Below are 22,287 nucleotides of genomic sequence, written 5' to 3' on the forward strand. Positions count from 1 at the left end.
CCATGCACCCCTAACATGCCGCTCCCCCTCCATCTCCTCCCCCTCCTCCTCCACCTCCACCATCGCCCCCAGCATCGCCCCCTGAACTGAGCAGTTCCCCCATCGCCTCGCCGATCTTGCCATACTGCTTTCCCTTCCTCCCCTTCTTCCTGTCCTTCTTCGGATTCACAATAGTATACGGGCGCCCATTGTACCCCACATAGGTCTGGTGCTGGCTGTGCGGGCCTTGCGCGGGGAAGGTGGCATAGGCCTGGTACGAAGCGTTGTACTGTTGCTGGGGATGCGGAGCGGTGTGTTGGTGCTGGGTCATTGGCGGGATGACGTGAGGGGTGTAGTATTGCTGATGGTGTTGAGGGAGCGCGGGGGGGTATGGTCTCGGCGCGGGATACGCGGGGGACTTTGACGCGCCGCAGCCCATCCCGTGGCGTTGCGATGCAGTTTCGAATGCGGCTTTCCGAGGGCCGGGGGACAGGCTCGCCGTGGTGTGGGAGCGCGCGTGGGACCGGACGATGGGATGGGCGGTGCACGTGAGCACTGGAGACGATCTTGCTTGCGGCTGTTTCTGCGCCGCCGAGTGCGAGATGGACACTCTTCCGGGACACTCTGCGGTGGCTTTCAGATGCTGCGTCTTGCCCTTGCCGAGTCCACACCCATATATATACCGCCTCACCATCCCACTCCTCACCTACACGCTTCCCGTCCCAGTCCCACGTCATCGTGCTTTAAGCACACGAAAGCTTGCAATGCCATGCCAAGAGCTGAGAAAGCAACGCATTGGAAGTGTCCACCGTCCGTGCGTCATGAATACTACCCGTTCAGGAAAGACACGATCAGCGCGCTGTGTAAGTGGCGTGGCGGCGAAGCGGGGGCTGAAACCATATCGCATCAGCACCATGTGCGAGAACTACCGAAATGGGTGTAATTAGATTTTCTTCAGAAGACAGACGGGTGATTGGCCTCACATCCACATGTTTCCTCCAAGAAGACATACTACTTGTTTAGTATGTTCGTAGGAACCATCCCCTCTACCCCGGCACACCCAACCTCTCCCTAAAGCTTCCCGGCCCCCTCTCTCTCTCATCCCCACTCCCATCATCACTCCCCACCCCCTTCTCCTCAACCATAACCCCACTGCTAGGCCTCTCCTCGCTCCGTCCCCGCTCTACGGGTTTGTCCCCCTCACTCCGCACGCTCCTCCCCGGACTCAAGCTCCTCAAACTCCGCACGCTCCTCCGCATCCTGCTCGCCGCAGTGGGCGCCCCGTCCGCCAGCCCGACCGGCGCGATAGCCTCGACCAGCATCCCCAGCGTCGGCGTCTCGCGCGCCTTCTCCTGGGCACGGAGGTAGAGATCGAGCTCGCTGGCCGCCGGCGCGCGTGGCATGACAGGCAGCGTCGCCAGCCAGCGGCGCGCGAGGTAGTTCTTCATGCGGGACCACGTCCCGAGCTCGCGGTCTGCGGGGTCTTCGGGGCGGGTCGCGAGCACGGTGCGGTCGGCGTTGAACCAGTGCGTGATGAAGCGCCACTTGAGGCCGGCCCACCAGCCGACGGGAACGACGCCGTGGCGGGGCCCGCGGCGTGTCCAGAGCGTGGGGTGCTTGGAGGAGAGCTCGGAGTGGAGGCGCTCGTAGACGCCTCTGCGGAGTGTTTCTTGGTGCTGCGAGGAGAGCGTGTGCTTCATCATGTACCAGAGGGCGATGACCACCTAAGATGAGGGTGTAAAGTCAGTGTGAGTTAAGACAGGGTGGTACATGTTGTAGCCAAGAGGGAATGGTAAAAGACATCAACTTTGTACCTGGTGGTTTACTCACAGTGAAGAGCGCGACGACGGCGATGAGGAAGTACTTGATGGAGGGGTTTTCGGCGAAGGTGTCCACATTCATGCCAAAGAAGCCAGTGGTGAAGGTGAGCGGGAGGAATACAAATGTGATCCAAGAAAGGCGCCACATCGAAAGGCCCAGCTGGAGGGAATGGCGCGCGTCGCGGATGCCTACGCTCTTGTACATGAGGTCGGAGAGGTTATCTGTGGGCTTGACGACGCCTTCTTGGAAGAGGGTAGTCAACTTCTCCATTTCTTCGGCGGACGACTCGAGCCAGGGACCGTCTTCTGAAGGGTCAGAATTGTCCAGCTCGTGGAGGTAGGCGCGCGTCTCCTTGATCAGATCGATGTGCAGATACATCAGGCGCTCCACCTTGAGCCACAGACTCGCGTTCGTCCAGAGCTCGGGCGCCCTCGTCTCGTCTGCAGGATTCTCGTAGATCTTGTCTTCCAGTATTCCAGTGTGGACTTCGCAGATGTTGCTGTATTTCTCCCAGTTCTGCGCCAGCGCTCTGAAGATGTCGCGGAGAATGAGGTCCATACACTTTGGTACCATTAGACCATCGTCCTCAGTATCAGATCTGGGCATGTAGAAGGTAAGTCTCCGCCATCTCAGCTCTATCTCTTGCCGCGCCTTGACCAGGGTATCCTCGACGGACCCGGTCTGTGAGTGTTCGAATAGGATGATGGTGTTTCCATTGTCCAGCGTCTTCAGCTTGGGCACATAGTCGTCTGCATTGTACTGCTTTTTTAGATTCTCATGGTACTGGTATTCCTCTTCGTCGTACGGGTTGCTGATATCCGGATCGACATCTCCACCAGGCTCGTCGTAGCTAAGCTGCACGTACACACTCAGGCGCTGCACATGCACATCGTACGTGTGGGCCGGAAGGTCGTACTCGTCATAGTGATTCAGAGCCATCATCTTGGTCGACTTTACGTAGTCTGACTCGACGACCTGGTTCGCCTATCTCCTATGAGCACGACACTAAACTCACGGTGCACATCACTCACAGGATAGTGCTTCAAGTAATCGCATCCAAAGCTCGTCCGGCTGATGCCACGCCAGGGATCCCTCTGCGTGCGGAAGGTCTTCCCATTCAACACGGGCTTGTTCGCCCTCCTCTGCGGCCGTTCATACCTCGCCCACCGCCCAAAGCTCGTCCCCACCAAATCGTCTGTCGCATCGATGTTGAACTTCCTGAGCAGAAAGCGCGTCGCCCAGCTCGCGTTCTGCACATGTATGACCCGCAGCGCGGCCTGCCCACTCAGCTCCTCATTCTGGTAGAAGTTCCTCAGCCCCTCGACGTCATTGAACTCCTGCGCTACGATCTTGCGACGGCCCTGGGTGGTGTGGTTCTTGTCGACGTAGTCGATCAGCAGCACGCGGCCGTTCTGCCAGCTGTCCTTGGTCCACTTCTCGTGCCACTCGATGTTTGGGCTGCGCTGGCGGCGGTGGCCGCGCTCCCAGGTGTTGTTGCGGCGCTGGCGCGTGGTGTCGTGGTAGGACTCGCGGGATTGGGGCTCCGGGCGGGGGCGGTAGGAGGTTGGTTGCGGCGCGTCGCGCGCGTAGGCGGTCTGCGAGCGCGGGAGTCCTGTTGGAGTTGAGCAATCGCTGGGAGGACATGCATGCGCCTACTCACTCCCCATGTCTGTCTCGGCCGTCGCCGTATCCTCGACCAGGATAGGCGGCGGGTCGGACCGCGCTCTCTTGTGCGTTGGCATCGACATGTTGCATGGCCTGGCGCTCACGGCATTCACGGCAATCACGGCAGCGACCCAGGCTTCGCGAAACCTCTTCGCAGCGCAAACGAACTGAGGCTCGCTGATTGGAGCTGCAACAGCGGGTGCAACCGTGTCGCGCGTCGCAGGACGCTGCTAAATATACGCGAAGAAGGCATGGCGCTGCGACCGGTCAGGAACGGTCAGGCTTCATTGAAGAAGGCGCCCTCTTGGGGGCCTTGCAGATGGGGCCAGGTCTAGGGCTGAGGTTGTAGATCGCTGTAGGTCACAAGCGGCGGCCCCGCGCGCAAGTGGTAGGGGTTGCACACCACACTTTCGTGCCAGTGCCGGATGGAGAGCGAGAACACTGCTTTACAAGAAAAGGTGGTGGAATTAGGGATACTTGGATGCCATGCTAGCACTGTGAGCAGCCGCCCCAAAAGCATTGCCAAGAGGGTAAGAACGCCTCTCGACCTCGTAGCTGGCACCCGAAAAAGCACCACTTCAAGGACCCTGAGCGGTAGCACACTTAGCTTTGTTTACGCATACACTTCGAGCCAATTCCAACCAGAGTAATAGCATGTACGTCCGACGAGATCGAGAACGGATGCGAAGAGCACATGGTTTGAAGGCCTGTTCCCAAGATGCGAGGAGATGACCTGAAGACACGCGAGTTCCTGCTTTTCCATGTGGTGAAACCTTGGAAAGTCCATCAACACATGAACCAGTCCAGTATGACCTCAACCATCCACCTGGAAATTAGACGGGAATACCCCGCCCTGTCGTCACCGTCCCCACAGCGAGTCGCAACTCTAACCTCAGCTTCCAACCAACGTTAATTAAATCAAAATAAGATGTTAATCACCCTCACCACACCTCCCACCTGTCTTTTCCTAGGACTGCATACATAGAACCCACCACAACCACAATGGCCCACCCCGTCCGCGCCTGGACCTTCACCAACGGCTACCCCTCCACCCTGCGCCTCTCCACCATCCCAATCCCCCAAGAAAATGACGTCCAACCCACGCACATGCTCGTCAAAATCGCCGCCTGCGCCCTCAACCCCGTCGACATCCAGATCATGAACCTGCCGCACTTCTCCCTCCCCACGCTCAACGGCGAAAAAACCACCGTCATGGACTTTGCCGGCACCGTCGTCGCCGGCGGCGGTGCCCAGTTCTCCAAAGGCGACAAAGTGTTTGGCATGGCGTTTGCGTCGTATGCGCCCGCGGGGGGTGCGTTGGCCGAGTACGCGCACTTCCCTCTTGCAACGACGGTCGCGGTGAAGAAGCCCCGCGCGTGGCCGGTGGACAAGGCCGCGGCGATCAGTCTGGTGTGGTTGACGGCGAAGGCGTGTGTCGAGGCTGTGGCGCCGTGGGTCGAAGCCACGGCGAGCAAGCGCGTTGCTGTGCTGGGCGGCAGCAGCGCGACAGGCATGTACATCACCATGCTGGTCAAGCGGCGGGGGTGGAAAGTGGTTGCTACCAGTTCGGCAAGAAACCGGGGGTTCGTGGTGGACGAATTGAAGGCTGATGCGCATGTGGATTATACCTCCGAACATGTGCGGACTGCGGTGGGCAAGTTCGAGCCCGATGCCGTGGTGGATTGTGTCGGGGGGACTGAGTGCATCGGGTTGCCGTCGAGTAAGAGGTATGTCACTATTGTGGGGGATAAGACCGGAAGGACGATGATGGGGGGCCCGGCGACGTATTATGATATGATGCATCCGGTTCATGCTGCTGCGCAGTGGGTGAGGTGGGCGAAGGGGAAGTATGGGCTGGGGGAGAGCTACGATGTCGTTATTCTTGATCAGAAGAGCGAGTGGCTTGAAGAGGCGAAGGAGACGCTTTCCCCAGAGGATATATACATTGACAGTGTGTACGAGTTTGAGGACGCGAAGCAGGCGTTTGAGAGACTGAACACGGGGCGCGCAAAGGGCAAAGTGGTGATAAGAATTGGCGAGCGGAGTAGCACTTGAACGTCAAAGGAGGCCTGTCGCAGCCGTACAAGTAAGTATCAGAGTAAGAGGTAAAAAGAGTACGACGTCTGAAGATATTTTCACCATTACGACCGACGCTGTCATCATACTTTAGACTCTCAAGGCCCTCACAGCCTCACCTCCGTCGTCCGATTCGTCTCCACATCCAGCACGAACCCAAATACCTGCACATCCTTGGGCAACAGCTTATCTGCCACAATAAGCTTCATATCCTCCCTCACGCTTTCCTCCTCCGTTTGGCTGCACCGCCTTAGCTTCGCCTCTCAGAACCGAGCCCGCAGAAGAGGAAGGGGCGAAAGTGGACCCTGAAGAAAAGAAAAAAGCGAAAGCTTACTGCTTGAACGAATCCCAGTGTTTTTCTTCAAGGGCGGAAGAAGAGCCTCTCATGCGCCCGGGCAGCGTGCGCTTGATGTACGCGTCGTCGATGCCGTGGGGGCCAACACCGCAGTGCTACCGTCGACTTAGCCTCCAACGCCGACCTACGCTCAGGCCCCCGATGCGAATTCAGAAAGAGGCAGGACGTACCGTATGATGCACCACCGCGACCGCACTCAGTCCCTCCCCCAGCGCGCTCAGCACCTCCAAACTCCTCAGTGCGTCCGCAGCCCTCCCGCCCGCATTCCTGATTACGCCTACGGTCTCCAAATTAGCACTGTCCTTCGTTCTGGGACATCGCACTCTTCACGTCCTCTGCCGTCGAGACTTTGGGCAAGACGAAAGGGAAGAGGAAACATACCCGGCGGCATGCCCGCCTCGATGCCCCAAAAGTCCTTAGGGTCGGCGCGCGGATCCATGCACGAGATGACTGCCATGGCGTTGCGGGACATGAGGTCCTGCAGCGTAAGCTTCGGTTTGAAGCCTGGGCTTGCGCCTGCATTCTTCTCCGCAAGGTCCTGGATCGTTGGAAAGGGGTTCGTCATGCTGCTGTTCTTCTACGTTGGTTGGGTGGTAGGGGGAGCGAAAGTCGTATAGATGAAGAAGTGCGGTCTCGTGATATTATCGCTGCTGCTTTCGATGCTGCGCGCTTCAGATGGAATATGGTATGATGTGAATTTCTCACTGCGGCCCTCCTGCCCGTCTCTTATATACCTCCCTACACGCAGCGAAGCCAGACTCAATCTCAAATCAGACCGTCGTCGCGCTCTCTTTCCGCAGTCGTCATCATCGCACAAGAAAATAATTTGAGTTTTTGTTGTAGCGGTGGTGAGTAATCGTAGTTAGGTAGTCGTGAATTGGTGTTTCGCGGCACGGACGTTGGGTGTGACGCCGTGCCGGCGCACCTCACAGCCACGCGGACCTCACTTTCGGACCAGTACCTCGCAGTCATACGTAGAGGTGTAATCAGTGATTAGTTAGTAGGTGAGAATAAATCGTGGGTATAATGGGGGGTGGGATGATTAGTGATAGCCGGTATCAACTTCTAGGGGTGTGTGAGTGAAGGGCGGTGGCGGTGAGTAGTGTCATATAGTAGTACGGATTAGGAGCTTCGGTGTGATGCAGAGTCAGAGCTGGACATGGGCGTAAACCAGTTTTTCGCAACGAGGGAGGAATAGCGAATTCAGCAGATGGAATGGGCCCCTTCCCTCACCTCCCGCACGCTCAAGGGCCAGAGATGAAATCCACCACGTCTGATATTCGGCGAAAGGCTCGCCATATTGACTCAGTTCCAGGTATTGTATCTGCAACTACACCTTCCGCCCAAACACTCTAAACCTCTTTACGCCCCCGTCGGGGATGATGACCAGCTTCGCATGCGTGTACGCCCGCCCCTTGACCTCCTTCAGCTCCGCCTTGTACTCCGTCTCCACGTCCGGCCCGCTCCGCTGGGGCTCTAGCACCTCCACCCACGCTTTGTCGTCATGTGCAGGCTCGATTCCCTGCGCGAACTTCCCCGCAAATACCTGCACCTTCTGCGGGAAGTTGCCTCGGAAGTGCGCCGTGTCGATGACAACATGGTCGATCTCGCCCTCCGCGCCGAGCTTCACAATTGTCCAATCGACGTGCTCGCCCCGCGTACGCTTCGTCTCCCAGCCATCGCCCATGTCCTTCCCGCGGCCGGGCAGCAGCAGATTGTCTTTTGTGCCAAAATGCTGGTCGGAGCACGACACGGCGACCCCGCCCATGACTGTGGCGCTGAGCTCGAAGACGGCGTCCGCGGATGCGGGGAATACGGGGACTGCAACGCCGTAGAGACGGAACCGCGCGATGCCGCCGTCGGGGTACATCAGCAGGCGGACATGCGTGTATGCCTTGTCCGAGATGCTGTTGAGCAGCCAGCCGTGGCGCTGGCTCGGGCCGCACTCCTGCTTCGCGAGTATGGTCTCCCAGCCCCCGAAGTCGGCGCTTTTGACTCTGTCTTCGTCGGCTGCGTCCGTGATGAAACAGCCCTCGACGGCAATCTCGGGCGCGTGGTTCCCGTTGAAGAAGGCCGTGTCGATCTCCACGCCTGCGACGCGCCCGCTAGCCACGCCGAGCCGCAGCACCACCCAGTCGGCCGGTTCAGTGTTGTGCCGCCGTGTCTCCCAGCCATCGTACCAGGCCCCGCTGTGAACGAAGACGCCTGGTTTGTGAACCGGGGGTGTGGGCGTGATAAGGTTCTCGGCTGCGGCGAACCATTCGTCGCTGAAGGAGAGAATTTTGGAGCCGAGGGGTGCGGAGATGAGGTCTGAGAGAAGTTGTTAGAGTAAGAGCATGGTCGAGAAGAGGAATCGCCGTGCCTATGTATTTCGACTTGAATGTTGAGTCGATCTCTTCGGCGGGGATGCGGCGCGCGGCAGCGGTCGCTGCGTCTTTGACTTCTTCTGGACCAACGGTGCGAATTTCCATGCTGACTGAGTATTAAGAAGCTGAAGAGTGGAAAGATGTCTATAAAGTAAGTGGAATTTACAAGAAAGAAGAATTGCTCAGGGTTCAGAGAAAGTTGTTGTCGTGCGCAAGGGGAACCTGCCCTTCCGTTGATAGGCGGGGTAGTGGGGCAATCGAGCGGAGAGCGCCGACGAGCCAGTCGCCGAGGAGCACGCGATAGTAAGGTGAGGCTATCGAGTAAGAGAAATGCCAAAAACAATGGCGAACATCGGAGCAAAACTGATGCGACCGACGGAAAACGCAAGAAACGCGGGAACTGCGGGACAATGTTCGTGTCTTACAAGGGGATGAATAGAAATCTAGGTATGCACTATGCCGGAACCTTTGTGCCATCAGCACCCAATGCAGCTTTTCGAAAGAAAAGGATGATATGAGAAACAAACCATGCGCCGCGCTATGTTGATGCTTTCCGCTCGCTCTTCACAATGCTAGGCCGATCCATCCCACCATGTCCCATCGGCGCGTTTTTCTAGAGCACAGTGTCGCCCTGGAACCATGCGAATTGTGCACCCCGAAACGTCTTCAGCGTTCAAATCCGCAACACTATAGACCGTGTCGAGTGGCGTCTCTTTGGGCTTGCACACGATCGCTCGCTCAGACAGCGACGGACGACGCGGCGTATGTGGTGCTCGTATGCCGTGTGCATCAGCACCCTGGGCATCCGCTGTCAGCAGGGCAGTCGATGACAGTGGACGATAGCTTTGCGATTTCACCGGTAGCCCTGGTTCTCCCATTTTGTTTCATCGTACAAGCTCGTCCCGTTCTTACTGCCTCCACTTAAGTCAAGCTTGGTCAAGAACTCTGGTGGCACCGTAGGTATATATTTCCTTTCGCGCTCCTTGTTCACGCCGCCGAAGCCGGCCCCATACGTAATGAGCATGTCAGTCGATGTCGGTAAATGGAAGGGCAACATGTACGACGGATCAAACAGTAGCTCGTCGGGTGCATCACGCTCCTGGTCGTCTTCGGATACTCTGGAAGGCGCTGGAGAAGGCGCCGGGATAGGTTGCATTGTCGCCTTGATGGGTGTGGACGGCGTGGAAACCGGTGCTCTTTGAGGAGGATTCGGAGACCTGCCACGGGCAGCCCTCCGCTCTGCTGCAGCTTTTTGTAGCCCGTTGATATGGTTCCGCGCACTCTTAGTGATGCCTTTCTCACCCACTTCGGCTCGGTAATACTTGGCAGCATGGAGCAGCTGCTGCGGCGACAGCCTAGTCAACTGATCTATTGTGCTCTTCAGGTCCTCTAGGTCGTCACCAATAGAGGAGAAACACTGCAGCCATTGGAGTAACTGTATGAGCGGCTCAAGATGGCGCTTTGCAGACTCGGCTGTCGTCTCCCCAGTCGATGTCATCGAGCCATTCTCATAATGCTCAGGTTGTCGGTTATTTGAGCGGATCCATTCCTCGATTGTGGAAACGTTCATGCGGATCTGCATTGCCTTGGTGCGAGCAAGATACTTGCGATTCGACATGATGCGATTGAAGAGCTCTGCAGAAAGCCAGTAGATGAGCTGAGATAGAATCTGCGCAGTGATGACCGAATGGATATCATAAAGATCTAATACGAACAGGGTTGACGAGAGAAGTGAGGTGATGTTTCGCGCGGACGGCTTCATCCGCTGCTTGGGAGAAGGGGGACGAAAGCGTTTTTCGAAAGGCTCCAGAGGCTTTGCCTTTTGCTTGGTCTTGAAGATTTTCCATTCGTTTTGAAATTGTATGTCCTCGAAGCCAGGCATCGGTTCATGGTCGAGCATGGCCTGGTCCAAAACCTTGTCCATTCTCCGTTCCGCATCTCTTATAATGAGAATGAATATTTCGTTGATGAGCTCGGACAGTTGGAGCTGGAACTCCCCGGTAGCTGTCGCTAGGCCGGAATCTTTTTTGAGGTAGTGTAGAAGCAGCGTCGCATTCGATATCCAGAAGGCGAGCACCGTCATGTCCCATTGGTGTTTTTCGACGATGACATTGATCTTCTCCATGGCCGAGGAGAGCAATATTTCCAGCAGCTCTGTGCCTGAATGGTAGTGTGCATAACGAGCGCTGAGGAACAGGATGTTGGCCGGAATAGGTTTCTGCGACGGAGAGCGCTGCGGGGTCATGTTGGTGATGATGATATCCAGAATGCGATCGAGCTCGTTCTCCTGGAAGACGAACATCTGGTCATTGAGGCACCGGTCCCAGACGAAATCTTGGCTCTCTTCCTCCAATTCTCCAGGCGACTATCACAGTAAGCAAATAATGCAGATTTTAGGTGCAATATGGGATCCACTGACTTCGGGCTGCTCGTCTAGACCCAGATTTCCGAGATCGACCTCCAAGTTGAAGGCACTCTCCATCGCCATCCGTCGCTTCATGTCGTTCTCCTGCATTTCTTGCTCGAAGCGATCTTGCGAAAACCCTGAGCTGTAAAAGTCATCGGTGACACCAGCATTGCCAATGGTGTAGCCGGCGTCGTGTAGATAGTCTGAAATCTCGCTGTTGGGTTCGACGAAGTCGAAGGCGGTTCTGCCGCCAGACGATTTATGGTCGGGAGACGCGCCGTTCTCGAGCAGGAGCTTGACAATGCCCTTGTGTCTGTTGGTCATGGCCCAGATGAGCGGGGTCCAGAGGTTCTTATCCTGCACATCCACCTTTGCGCCTTCTTTCAGCAGGGTTTCAGCAATGTCCTCGTGGCCAAAACAGCTGGCATAGACCAGTGGCGGGGTGCCCTCGGCATCGACACCGTCGATGTCGATGTATTCGCGCGCCTTGCCGTCCAGTAGGCGTTTCACCCTCTGCATTTCGCCATTGGACGCTGCCAGGGTGAACAGTCCCTGCAGGGCCTGCTGCTTCTCCTCGTAGGAAAGCTTGTCGTCGGCAACCACCTTTGCCTCGTCGCCGCTGTTGTCGTTTTTCAGGCGTGCCTGGTGGGCTAGCATCTGGACCAGGCGACTGTCGCTATCTTCCAGCTGCTGCATGTCCTCGTCGCCGAAGCTCGGATCATCGAGCGAGAGGTTGAAGGTCAAGGGCTGGGCAGGCATGGGGGTGGTGAGGAACTGCGACTGGCCTGTTGCGCCATCAGCCAGCGTCGCCATTGGGGGTCTCGTGGCACTCACCCTGCCAGGCATCGTAAATCTCCATCTCCTCGGCGGGCAAGTGCGGTGCTCTTCTGTCGTCGAGGGATGTCGGCAGGTCGGCGGGCAGCTGGCGGGGCTGCGGCCGGGGCTGGGGGTCGTCGCCCGAGTAGGCGTGCTCTTGGTCCGAGTCCATGGTGCAGCATCGGGTGCAGGCCAGTTGGGCTGGGCGGTGTTGTGGTGGCTCGCTACCGCGCGTCGGGGGCGATGGTGGGCGGAAGGAAGGTCGAGGGACGGGGCGAGGGACGGGGGCGGCGGGCGGGCTGCGGGGCAGGCGGACGCGCGCCTGGGTCAGCGGGCGCACTGCGAGGGCGAAGGTCCGTTTCTGAGGTTGCTGCGAGACACGCACGGATGTGTCCTAGGCTCCGCTGCGCGGTGTGCTGCCACTGCCTGTGTGCGTCTCTCTGGCCCGGCGCTGGTGATGTCGTCGCGCCGGCACGACCAAAAGAGCGGCGATCGCCCGCTACGCCCGAAGCGTGCTCGTCTGGCGGGGACAAAGATGGGAGTGGCCTCGCCGCATCCCGGACGGGGCGCGCTCGTGGCTGAATGGCTCACGCTGTGCAGCCCATCAGTCAGCGAGGGAAGCACTGACCCGGCGTATGTCATTCGCGCGCCGGCGAGCTTGAGCGACGGCTTCGAGCTCGACGCCAGCTGTGCTCTCCGTGCCCATCTGCGCCCCGACGAGACCCTCCCGACCGCTCTCCCAGCGCCTCGCCCCTCGCGCCGCCGCCCTGCCTCGCCTGCTGCACGCAGCACCTTTCCGCGCCGCAAGCCCCCGCCCGGAACATGTCGTAATTCAGGGTCCCCAAGCATAGCCAGGCACCATGGCCGCAGCCGAAGACGATGTCGACGCGGATCGCCGCGCCCTCTTCGCCCAGATCCTCGTGCGCCTGCAGGAGCTTCCAAACTACACCTGGGACACCGACGTTGCGCCCTTTCACTCGGTGGGTTGCCCTGCCCTTGCATGCACATGTCTTCGGGGCTAGCCAGATTACAAAACATTCCCGCTTGGTCTATTTGCGATCCTGGTCCAACGCAACATGCCATGTGCCTATGCCTGATGTTTCGAATCCAACAGCTGATGTGTGCAGTCCTATGATAATTGGCATTTCTTTGGCAGGAGGAAAACCTCCGCAGACCGTCCCTTGTCCCGCGGCCGCAGCGCGGGCACTTCGATATCCTCGTCGCATTCGCCCGATGCTACTCGACCACCCCTAAGCCGAAGTCACAAATCCTCCGGCAGCGATGCCAGCGAGTTCACCACCGCCACGCAGTCCACGGACATGCCCAAGGACCGCGAGGTGGTCTGCCGCGTTTCCACACACACCCTTCGGATAGAGCGCGAGTTCCAGGTCTGCAAGCTGATCAACAAAAAGTCGGATCCAAACGCCCGCCACTTTGTACGCCCCATCGAGCTTGTCAGGCTTCCCCCCAGACCTGGCAACAACGAGCCCATGGTCGCCTTTATCTGCGACGCTCCCGGTCCCAACTATCTGAGAGAGGTAGTCAAGTTCGGCCCCAATGCGTACGGTATCTCGCACCAAAACAATGATAGCTGGAAGGTTCAAAACCTGGATTACAAGGGCGGCATCCCTCTGCTCACCTTCCTGGACTTTGCTGTTGGAGCAACCGAATGTCTCGAGATTCTCCACCACGGCCATCAACTCGTACACGGAGAGCTACGGGGCGATGCATTCCACTTCGCCGAAAATGGCATCGTCAAGATGATCAACTTCGGCGGTGGAGCGCGGTCTTTTGAGAATGGCCTCACGTCTGCTGGCTGGAACGTGCTGAGAAAAGAGCTGGGCATCGAATTGAAGCTTGCCTTTGTCGCCCCCGAACAAACGGGACGGATGCCTGCCGAACCGGATAGCCGTACTGATATCTACAGCCTTGGAATTTTGTTTTACAGCATGCTTTGCGGGGAGACTCCGTTCGATGGCAGGACCCCGCTCGAAGTTATGCAAAATGTGCTCAGCAAGCGAATCCCACCCATCTCATCCAAGCGAATGGACATCCCTGACATTCTGTCCTCGGTCATCCAGCGCATGACCCAGAAGAACATTGAAGAACGTTACCACAGTACCAGTGGCCTGAAACATGACCTCGTTAGGCTGCGCGAGCTACTGTCCGAAGGCGATTCTGAAGGCCTTAAACAATTCCAGATAGGACTCAAGGACGTTTCATGCTTTTTCAATCTACCTCTGAAGCAGATTGGCCGAGACAAGGAGAGGAACACCATCATTGAGATTATTGAGCGCGTGTCAAAGCGGCGACGGATGACGCCCATACTTGGAAACGCCCTGAACAGTCTGAGCTCCAATTCGTCTTTCTCGGACCCTCGTATGGAAACTAACCAGCTCGACGATATCATGTCTGATAGCACGAGCTCGAGAGGCTCCGATAGTCGCCTGAACAGCGTTTCTGGGTCGGCCCCTATGCCAGTTTTTATGGATGCCGCTCGTAACATCCATAACTTCTCACAAGACAGCATGACCCAATCAGAAAGCTCAGTGGGGGACGAAAATCCAGAGTCTCGAATGCCAGTCCACGCTCCAACTCGAGGTCCTTCCAGTACCAGCATAGAAGGCTCACTCTCGATATCGCGATCGAACCAGTCGGAAAATGCGTCTCTATTGCGTACAATGTCGAGCGCTAGAAGCTCGAAGATGAGACGACGAGCGCGTTGCGAGATTATTGCCATTGCAGGCGAAGCTGGCCTGGGCAAATCCAAGTTGGTACAAAGCATCCAGTCCACAGCACGCAGCAAGAACATACACTCCTACTTCTCCGCAGCCAAATTTGACCCAGCCAAGAAAGCTCCATTTGAGCCGATCTTAAAACTCATGTCCAGTCTCTTCCGCCAAATATTCAGCGAGGCTGATGTCAGTACCGAGTTTCATTCCAATCTGCGCAGCCACCTAAAGAATTCAGGCGTGTGGCAGATATTGCACAGTTATCTTGACCTACCGTGAGTTGAACCAAGTGCATCTACATCAAAAGTTTGGACACTGCATTGCAGAGTATCAGCATTTGATGAAGCGCTGTCATCGCTTGCGTCTTTACACAAGCTGACATCCACACAGTGAATGGCTTCTATCAGCAGGGAGCGCTCAACCTGCGCCGCAACAACGCGACGTGCGAATAGCTAGGAAAGATAATGGCCGAAGAGCCTCGTCGCCTGCAATACATTGCGGCAGTGCTGGCCACACCGCAGATGCGTGGCTGCGGAGCGGTGGCGCGTCAAAATCAACTCGATTCATGAACGTCTTCATCGACGTTCTACGTCTCTTGGCCTTGCAGACACTATGCATCTGGACGCTCGAGGATGTACAGAATGCTGATGCCGAGAGCGCTGAATTAATACATCATATCGCACAAGCAAGAATACCCCTTGTCTTGATCCTTACCTATAAAAACGAAGATTCCATGCCCAAAGATCTTCGTACGCTTTTGCCCGCAGCTACTCGGATCCAGCTACACCCCTTCACGGAGGCTGATACGGCTGAGTACGTGTCGGAAACCTTGCACCGTGATACAGAATACATCCTCCCCTTGGTGAGCTATGCCGAGAGACACACATGACTCCATGATACTGACATTGAGCCAGGTCGCAGTGATACAAGAAAAGTCTCGCGGAAATATCTTCTACATAAGAGAGATACTGGACACTTGTTATCGCAAACAGTGCGTTTTCTACTGTTGGAGGGAAGGGGCCTGGAGGTTCGATCTAGACAAAGTCTTTGATGCCTTGGAAAGTCCCGAGTATGGCTCATCTATCAACAATGACTTCATCGCGAAGAGGCTGCGCGATCTACCGGGCAACTCACGAAAGCTCGTGGCCTGGGCATCCTTATTGTCAGGCTCCTTCACCTTCGATCTCATACGAAACCTGTTGGATCCCTTGAATGCGCCACCAGATGCTGATACCACCCGCATTCCCCTATTACGCGCAAAAGATTGTGCTATCACGGCTTTGAACGGCGCTGTTAATGCGTTTGTGCTGATGCCCGCCGACGACGAGGATAGATTCCGCTTCAGTCATGACCGCTATCTCACAGCTGCTACCCAGTCTCTTGATCAAGAGTGGGACATTATGATGATGCACTACATGATTGCCAAGTACATCACAACGAGTGGGGCATACCATAACGATTCAATGTCGGGTTCCAAGGGTCTCTATATCCGAAGCAGGCACATCTGTCTTGCATCCAACCTCATCAAAGCCCGCGAGTCCATCCGTGCTCCGTATCGAGACGTTCTATATCAAGCCGCAGAGACAGCCGTTGATTCTGGCGCTAGGTCCACGGCGACGTACTACTATCTGCATTGTCTATCGCTACTGCAGGACGATCCTTGGAGCGAGAATCTGCCGGACGTCTCGTACCAGGAGACATTGCAATTGTTCGTTCGCGCTGGCGAGTGCTACTGGCATCAGGGCATGTTTGATGAAGCCTTGTCTTTGATTAGGAAGACTTTCAGCCATGCCCGAGACCCCTGCGACATGGCTTCGTCCTTTATCCTACAATCTCGCGTCCACGCTGTTCGTGGTGACAGTTTCGGTGCTTTCCAGGCCTTGAAAGATTGCCTGTCCCTATTGGGGTTGCCAATACCCCCTACCACATGGGAAGAGTATGTATCTCAGGTTCCCAGAGTGCCACTTAGCTGACATTGTGCCTCCAGGTGTGATCAAGAGTTTCAAGAACTCTGCGCTCTGCTTCAATCAACGGATAAAGAAGAGCTGTTGTCGCGGCCTCCAACTACTGACGACCGTCAACTGATGACTCTAGGACCCGTTGTGGTTGAGCTTCTGAGCGCTGCATTCTGGTCTAACAGCTTACTGTTCTATCAGAGCACGCTCAAGCTGGTTTCCATGCACCTCAAGCGCGGCACGGTGCCACAGGTGGCCATGGGCTACGTCCACATTGGTTCTATTGCAGGAGGGAGGTTCAACATGATCGAATTTGCGGTCGAGTGCGGCGCGATCGCAAAGCGCTTATTCGATCTGTACTCCGAAGATCACTACACGATAGGACGCGGTCAGACTCTGCGAACGCTATTCTTGGGTCATCTCGAAGCACCCATTGCCGACTTGATTCCAGACCTGAGGAACGCGATGGATGCATCGATTTTTGCGGGCGACAGAATCCTGTCTCTGCTCAATCTCGGTGTAGTAGCTCATTTCCGCCTAATGGCGTCACACGATGCGGCGGAAGTTGAAGCTTGGATCGAGGAAGCGCCCCTGGAATTCAAGAATTGGCAACAAGACCTCCGCGGTGGAGTCTATCTAAGTAAGTGTACCTCTAACAAGTAGATGACGATTCGTGCAGCTGGACATTTTTCGCGTGGCTTAGCGTAACGCATTGCTCAATATGTCCTCGGGCATAATGTCGTGTGTTGTGCAGCCCACAAAATCGCAAGCATGATCTCCTTTACTTGCTCCAATGCTTACTATTTTTTTACAGTCTCGTTTCGACAAGCCGCACGAGCTCTTCAGGGCAAGACTGGAACGCACAACGCTTCACTCATTTTTACTGACACCGAACATGACACCGGAGCGTACATCGAATATCTTGAGAAACGCGCAAGCAATCCAAAACGGCCTAAGACCGTATACATGAGCACACAGCTACCCATCCTAGTTCTCTACGGTTTTCACCGCGAAGCCATCGCGCTTGGAGAAGCGCTACTGCCAATGATAGACAGCCTATGGTGCCAGAGAATGACCTATGCGGTCATGTATTACTTGTCACTAGCATACTTGGTCGTGCTCACAGAAGAGCCTGAACATTCTGATAAAGAGCGGATGTTGGATTACGCTTCTCAGACCATCAAGCGGCTTGAGGTATGTGACCACCGCGGACCATGTTCCTCCAATCCAGACTTTCCACGGGTCTTCTATACTCATCCACAACCTCTTGCACCTTGACTGACTTTACGATTTTAGGCATGTTGCGTGGTTACGGACGTCAACTACAGGCACTGGATAGCACTGCTTGCCGCAGGGATTGCCGACATAGAAAAAAATCCACCCGCCGCTTTGGTCAACTACGAGTTGGCAATGGACCACAGCGAGATCCATGGCTTTGCTTTGGATGAGGCCCATGCTTTCGAACTTTATGCTTCATGGTTGTTGAGAAAGAAGGCTCTTCGGCCAGCTCGCCACATCTTAAAGGATGCTATATCCATATATCGCAGGTAAGCGCTGCGCGTCTTGTCCTCTAATCTCCTGTCCTGAGATCACCTGGATCACTTTACCACAGCTCGCTAACATAGCTGCAGAACCTCTGCGTTTGGAAAGGCAAATCAGCTTACAACAAAATTCGAATGGCTATTGCGTGGCACAGCGTCACTGAGCACTATGGACGTGGCCGTGCAGACCACAATTATAGACACCGGCAACACCTCCTTCCGGCTCGAGCAAAACGAGGATCACGAGCGCTTCCTCGAGACCGAAACTGCTGTAGACAGAACCACTGACTGGCTTGCACCGAACTCTAGCAAGCGACAAGTCACCGAGAACGACTTTCCGAACGGCTTCTCGGTCAACGGGCTCGACATGCTCGACTTGTCATCTATCCTTGAATCCAGTCAAGTCCTATCAAGCGAGCTCAACATCGACAAACTCATGGGCAAGATGGCTGAGATAATCCTGGAATCAACTGGCGCCTCGCTGTGCGGCATCGTCGTGGAAGACGCGCAGATTGAGTGGTCTATTGCCACAGTAGCGACCAACGAGCCGAGTGAGGACGGCTCTGCCACTGTGACTTCGTTCCCGAATGGCCAGCCCCTTGAAACGATTGACGACGTCATGGCTCGGCAGGTCACGCTTTACTCGCTTCGATTCCGCGAAGTTGTGTTCTGTCAGAGCCTTCTTGAGGACGATCGCTTTGCGAATGTGAGCGAGGCTTACTTGAAGCGGCATCCTGATGGCAAAGCGGTGATTTGTATACCGATCATTCATTCGGATCATCTCATGGGTTCGATCTACGTGGAAGGGCCGCCAAACTCCTTCACCGAGCGAAATACGAACGTGCTGCGCCTGCTCGTCAACCAGATCTCCATCTCTTTGGCCAATGCCCTACTGTTCAAAAAGGTCGAGAAAGTCAGCGCAAGCAACGAGGCCATGCTCGAGATGCAGAAGCGATCCCTTGCGCAGGCGAGAGCAGCAGAGAATAAGGCCAAGGAGGCCGAGGCGATAGCAGTCAGGAACATGAAACTGAAAGAAGAAGCTGCTAGAGCCAAGTCTCTGTTCCTCGCAAACGTTTCGCACGAGCTGCGGACTCCCCTGAACGGTGTAATTGGCATGAGCGAGTTATTGAAAGCCAGCCCGCTGAACAGCGAGCAAGCTGGCTACGCGGACAGCATCAGAGTGTGTGCCGACACTCTGTTGAGTATCATCAACGACCTGCTCGACTACTCGAAGCTGGAAGCTGGAAAGATGAACGTCATCTCCATGCCGCTGTCACTCAACGAGACCATCACTGAGGTCGTCCGAGCACTGGCATACACCAACGCCGAGCGCGGTTTGAAGACCGTCGAGCAGCTCGAGCTCAACCCTGAGCTGCTCGTCATGGGCGACCCTGTCCGCCTGCATCAAATGTACGAAACCCTGGGGTGCAAAGTAGTTGTTCTTTGCTGTTATCCAAGCTAACGCTAAAACACCCACTCCCAACCCAACTTCCTCGATTTTTGATCACTTCGCTGACTTTATAACTCTTTAGTCTGATGAACCTCTTGTCTAACAGTTACAAGGTAAGTAGCACAGGACGTTGAAGGTGGATGCCTGACTAAGATAATCTAGTTCACTCCCAAGGGCTCTGTAACAGTACGAGCTGTTGTGGACAATGAAAGCGACGATTGGATAGACGTCACGTGCAGCGTCATTGACACCGGCATTGGAATCCCCGACGAGCAGAAGAAGAAGCTCTTCCTGCCATTCAGCCAAATCGAATCCTCCAGCTCCCGCAGCTACGGCGGGACCGGCCTCGGCCTGAGTATCTGCAAAGCGCTTATCGAGAACGTAATGCAGGGCCGCGTATGGCTGGAGTCCACACCGGGCGTCGGTACAACGGTTTCCTTCTCCCTCCGTTTCCAGAAAGTAAGTCCTTCCGTTTCCTCTCTGCATCTGCCCATACTAACCGTGCAGGTTCCAAAAACCGATGGCCAAACCCGCCACCACTCGACCCGCGATACCGACCCGATGGCGAAGTTCTCGTCCCAGGAGAACAATGGCCACGAGCAGTCCTCGGAAACCATCGACCTCTCCGCCATCCCGCGCTCTGATCTCCGCATCTGCATCGCAGAGGACAACCTCATCAATCAGCGCATCGCCATCTCGTTTGTGCAAAAGCTCGGCTTCAAATGCGACGCCTACCTAGACGGCTTCAAAACCATCGACGCTTTAGAACGCGCGTCGGACCGCGGCCGCCCCTTCCACCTCATCCTAATGGACGTGCAGATGCCGCACTGCGACGGGTACGAAGCCACACGGCTGATCCGCCAACACAAAGACCCGCAGATTCGGAACGTGTTGATTATTGCAATGACGGCGAGTGCCATCCAGGGAGACCGGGAAAAGTGTCTGGAGAGCGGGATGAACAACTACCTCGCGAAGCCTGTGCGGGCGGCGACGCTGAAGAGTCTGCTCGAGAGCTACTTGAATCGCGAGGAGGAGAGGGAGATTCCGAATCTGGCGGACGCGGCGAAGGAGATTGTGAAGACGGCGTTGCGGCATGCAAAGGGCGCGAAGGGGTCGGATGGGGATGAGAGCACGACGCCGGCGGAGCTGCCGGTGAGGAGCGGCGGTGCGAGAGATGCGGATGAGACACGGGCGCCGGCGCTGAACACGGAAGAAACGACGATCCGCCCGCAAAGTTCGCGGACGAACACGGCAACTTCGGCGACTGTGGCGACTGTAGCTACTGCGGCGCCGGAGGAGGAGGAGAAGCAGAAGAAGACGAGTCGGCCCAGCAGCGTGCGCACCAACACCACGCAGCGGTGGCAGCCGACCGAGAACGGCTCATTGCCTGCGCCTTCGCCGCCGCCGGGGGCCTAGCGTTACAAATCACCTCTTTGTCCGTGGGGTGGCTTCCGCCTCCTCCGGGTGCTTCGCGTTATTATGCGACTTCCTTCTCTGTACAAGTCCTTGTTGGATAGAATCATGCGAGTCGTTTTGTGTATGGCGTTCCTGGCGGGAGGGGTAATGAATGCATCACGGCCTCGGAATGCATGGGAGCTGGGCTTGGATTTCAACCCACAAGGCGGATTGAAAGGTATATGGATGTTCTTGTTCAGTCGTGTCTGGATTTACAGTACATATGTGATGTTGGGTTAGCTAGCTGCTCTGTGCAGCGCAGTCTGCGGAGAATGAAACCACGTTCTATTCTCCTGACCTGTGATGCTCCTCCTTGAAAGCTCACTCTTCCACTGTTGGTCTCTCTGCCCTGTTCCCACTTTTTCTCCGACCCTTGCATCATGAGCGCTCATCCAGCGTTGTTCCCCTGGACCCCTTCCCACGCCCTCCGAAACAGACCCCCCTCGCCGTCCCTCTCCTCGTCCCGGTGTTCATCGCCATCCCGCCACCCCCAACACACACAGTAATGCCGCAGCAACAGCTCCAGCTCCTCCATCTCATCCAGCATCTCCAGCTGTCCCACGCGCTCCTTCTCCTCCCCGCTCACCCACTCCCGCCACACAAACGCCGTGTCCACGGCGCCGCGTCCGTCCACAAATCCATATTCGTTCAGTCTCGCGCGCTGGTCCGTGAGTTCGGGATATGTGAGGAGCGTGGGGAGGTGGATGTTGCGCGTGGCGAGGTTGGAGATCATGGTGCGGCCGAAGGCGTCGTTGGGGCGGATGGGCTCGTAGAGGACGAGGGATGCGGGTGTGTCGGGGGAGAGGTAGTGTGTTGTGAGTGTGTGCATTATCTGCTTCACCATCTGCGGTTGCAGATAGCACAAACACATTTCGGAGAGGATGAGGGTGTTGGCGGAGGGACTGAGGTTCGGGAGGTCTGGCAGGCTCGCCGTGTCCGCCGCAGCGAGGAGCCGCAGGTCCAGCGCGTGCAGGTTGTACGTGGAGCTGTGGTAGGATTGCTGGGGCCCCGCAAGGCCGAGGTCAGAGGCGCCGAGGGCGTCTTGGAGCTCCGAGTGGCGCTGGACGGAGAGCAGCTTGGAGGCGGCGTTGGCGGGGAAGTCGAGCTCGTGGTAGATGAGAGGCGTGTCGGGGTGCTTGTCGCGCAGGCGCCAATAGCGCGTGTCGGTGCCGGCGCCGAGGGAGATGATCTGCTTGAGGCCGCGCGTGGGCGTGGCGAGGAAGCGGTCGATGAGGAGGTCGATTGCCGTGGTGCGGACGTAGGAGCCTGGGGGGCTGGTCAGGTGTATCTCTGCAGGGACGGGAAGCGGTTGTACCTCTGTTCAAGAGGGGAAGGCGTCTGGCCGAGGGCTGGGTTGCGAAGAGCTTCGCATACGCGTCGTCGAGGTAGCCCAGCTCCACGCAGCTCACCCTGCTGCCCGCCGCGTCCTGGTCGGTCGCGCGCACCGCACTGTCGCGAACGGCCGCGCTGCTCTCGCTCGACGCTCCCGGTCCGCCCCGTGCGCGGCCTCGCAGCCCGCCTCGGCGCCCGCGGCCGACGAGGGTCCTGAGGTTCGGGATCTGGTTGCTGGACGACATGGCCTTCACTGTCGCGCAGCTATTCACGAGCGTGGGCGGGGCGGAGCGCGGGGCACCCGGTCTAGGCCGTAACCAGAAAGGCGCCGCCTGCA

General features: G+C 56.8%; 8 protein-coding genes across 8 annotated transcripts; 2 read left to right on the forward strand and 6 right to left on the reverse strand.

Annotated features, from left to right (window-relative positions):
- Positions 1 to 10: 10 nt before the first annotated feature.
- Positions 11 to 1,035, reverse strand: CC84DRAFT_1206921 (uncharacterized protein; the record flags this gene model as incomplete). Its single annotated transcript, XM_018182067.1, has 2 exons — positions 963 to 1,035; positions 11 to 904 (listed from the first exon to the last, which is right to left on the reverse strand). A coding segment is annotated over exon 2 (705 nt), but the record flags the coding sequence as incomplete, so codon positions are not given.
- Positions 1,026 to 3,926, reverse strand: CC84DRAFT_1149105 (uncharacterized protein; the record flags this gene model as incomplete). Its single annotated transcript, XM_018176657.1, has 4 exons — positions 3,461 to 3,926; positions 2,832 to 3,412; positions 1,810 to 2,784; positions 1,026 to 1,703 (listed from the first exon to the last, which is right to left on the reverse strand). Exons 1-4 carry the CDS (start codon positions 3,546 to 3,548, stop codon positions 1,026 to 1,028), a joined length of 2,322 nt encoding a protein of 773 aa, XP_018033944.1. The 5' UTR covers positions 3,549 to 3,926.
- A 418-nt stretch (positions 3,927 to 4,344) lies between these two features.
- CC84DRAFT_860075 (GroES-like protein) lies at positions 4,345 to 5,795 on the forward strand. The gene has a single exon (XM_018187658.1). The coding sequence runs from the start codon at positions 4,468 to 4,470 to the stop codon at positions 5,518 to 5,520; it is 1,053 nt and encodes a 350-aa protein (XP_018033945.1). The 5' UTR covers positions 4,345 to 4,467; the 3' UTR covers positions 5,521 to 5,795.
- On the reverse strand, positions 5,591 to 6,728 carry CC84DRAFT_1206924 (uncharacterized protein). Its single transcript, XM_018182068.1, has 4 exons — positions 6,278 to 6,728; positions 6,067 to 6,173; positions 5,876 to 5,991; positions 5,591 to 5,781 (listed from the first exon to the last, which is right to left on the reverse strand). The coding sequence occupies exons 1-4, from the start codon at positions 6,459 to 6,461 to the stop codon at positions 5,649 to 5,651; spliced, it is 540 nt and encodes a 179-aa protein (XP_018033946.1). The 5' UTR covers positions 6,462 to 6,728; the 3' UTR covers positions 5,591 to 5,648.
- Positions 6,729 to 7,047: 319 nt separating this feature from the next.
- Positions 7,048 to 8,741, reverse strand: CC84DRAFT_860063 (Allantoicase). The gene is made up of 2 exons (XM_018187657.1): positions 8,259 to 8,741; positions 7,048 to 8,206 (listed from the first exon to the last, which is right to left on the reverse strand). The coding sequence occupies exons 1-2, from the start codon at positions 8,365 to 8,367 to the stop codon at positions 7,227 to 7,229; spliced, it is 1,089 nt and encodes a 362-aa protein (XP_018033947.1). The 5' UTR covers positions 8,368 to 8,741; the 3' UTR covers positions 7,048 to 7,226.
- On the reverse strand, positions 8,663 to 11,799 carry CC84DRAFT_860055 (uncharacterized protein). The gene is made up of 3 exons (XM_018187656.1): positions 11,504 to 11,799; positions 10,682 to 11,454; positions 8,663 to 10,627 (listed from the first exon to the last, which is right to left on the reverse strand). Exons 1-3 carry the CDS (start codon positions 11,655 to 11,657, stop codon positions 9,116 to 9,118), a joined length of 2,439 nt encoding a protein of 812 aa, XP_018033948.1. The 5' UTR covers positions 11,658 to 11,799; the 3' UTR covers positions 8,663 to 9,115.
- Positions 11,800 to 12,156: 357 nt separating this feature from the next.
- Positions 12,157 to 20,905, forward strand: CC84DRAFT_1149110 (putative histidine kinase HHK1p). Its single transcript, XM_018176658.1, has 11 exons — positions 12,157 to 12,465; positions 12,613 to 14,492; positions 14,608 to 15,079; positions 15,132 to 16,153; positions 16,205 to 16,812; positions 16,987 to 17,366; positions 17,469 to 17,719; positions 17,804 to 19,123; positions 19,246 to 19,276; positions 19,326 to 19,622; positions 19,671 to 20,905. The coding sequence occupies exons 1-11, from the start codon at positions 12,346 to 12,348 to the stop codon at positions 20,577 to 20,579; spliced, it is 7,290 nt and encodes a 2,429-aa protein (XP_018033949.1). The 5' UTR covers positions 12,157 to 12,345; the 3' UTR covers positions 20,580 to 20,905.
- On the reverse strand, positions 20,667 to 22,195 carry CC84DRAFT_1248785 (leucine carboxyl methyltransferase; the record flags this gene model as incomplete). Its single annotated transcript, XM_018184268.1, has 2 exons — positions 20,667 to 21,884; positions 21,934 to 22,195. 2 exons carry the CDS (start codon positions 22,193 to 22,195, stop codon positions 21,007 to 21,009), a joined length of 1,140 nt encoding a protein of 379 aa, XP_018033950.1. The 3' UTR covers positions 20,667 to 21,006.
- Between the last annotated feature and the right edge of the window lie 92 nt (positions 22,196 to 22,287).

This window comes from Paraphaeosphaeria sporulosa, assembly GCF_001642045.1.
Source record: "Paraphaeosphaeria sporulosa strain AP3s5-JAC2a unplaced genomic scaffold CC84scaffold_7, whole genome shotgun sequence".
NCBI classification, from domain to species: Eukaryota; Fungi; Ascomycota; class Dothideomycetes; order Pleosporales; family Didymosphaeriaceae; genus Paraphaeosphaeria; species Paraphaeosphaeria sporulosa.

Bases quoted from the DNA above. Each gene is read 5' to 3' on its own strand.
- CC84DRAFT_860063 (XM_018187657.1), bottom strand. From the start codon at position 8,367: ATGGAAATTCGCACCGTTGGTCCAGAAGAAGTCAAAGACGCAGCGACC. The intron at 8,207-8,258 runs GCACGGCGATTC...AACTTCTCTCAG, and splicing joins ATTCAAGTCGAAATACATAG to ACCTCATCTCCGCACCCCTC.
- CC84DRAFT_860075 (XM_018187658.1), top strand. From the start codon at position 4,468: ATGGCCCACCCCGTCCGCGCCTGGACCTTCACCAACGGCTACCCCTCC.
- CC84DRAFT_860055 (XM_018187656.1), bottom strand. From the start codon at position 11,657: ATGGACTCGGACCAAGAGCACGCCTACTCGGGCGACGACCCCCAGCCC. The intron at 11,455-11,503 runs GTGAGTGCCACG...ATGGCGCAACAG, and splicing joins GATTTACGATGCCTGGCAGG to GCCAGTCGCAGTTCCTCACC. The intron at 10,628-10,681 runs GTCAGTGGATCC...TTACTGTGATAG, and splicing joins GTCTAGACGAGCAGCCCGAA to TCGCCTGGAGAATTGGAGGA.
- CC84DRAFT_1149110 (XM_018176658.1), top strand. From the start codon at position 12,346: ATGGCCGCAGCCGAAGACGATGTCGACGCGGATCGCCGCGCCCTCTTC. The intron at 14,493-14,607 runs GTGAGTTGAACC...ACATCCACACAG, and splicing joins CACAGTTATCTTGACCTACC to TGAATGGCTTCTATCAGCAG. The intron at 16,154-16,204 runs GTATGTATCTCA...TTGTGCCTCCAG, and splicing joins CCCCCTACCACATGGGAAGA to GTGTGATCAAGAGTTTCAAG.
- CC84DRAFT_1206924 (XM_018182068.1), bottom strand. From the start codon at position 6,461: ATGACGAACCCCTTTCCAACGATCCAGGACCTTGCGGAGAAGAATGCA. The intron at 6,174-6,277 runs GTATGTTTCCTC...TGGAGACCGTAG, and splicing joins CGAGGCGGGCATGCCGCCGG to GCGTAATCAGGAATGCGGGC. The intron at 5,992-6,066 runs GTACGTCCTGCC...AGTCGACGGTAG, and splicing joins TCGCGGTGGTGCATCATACG to CACTGCGGTGTTGGCCCCCA.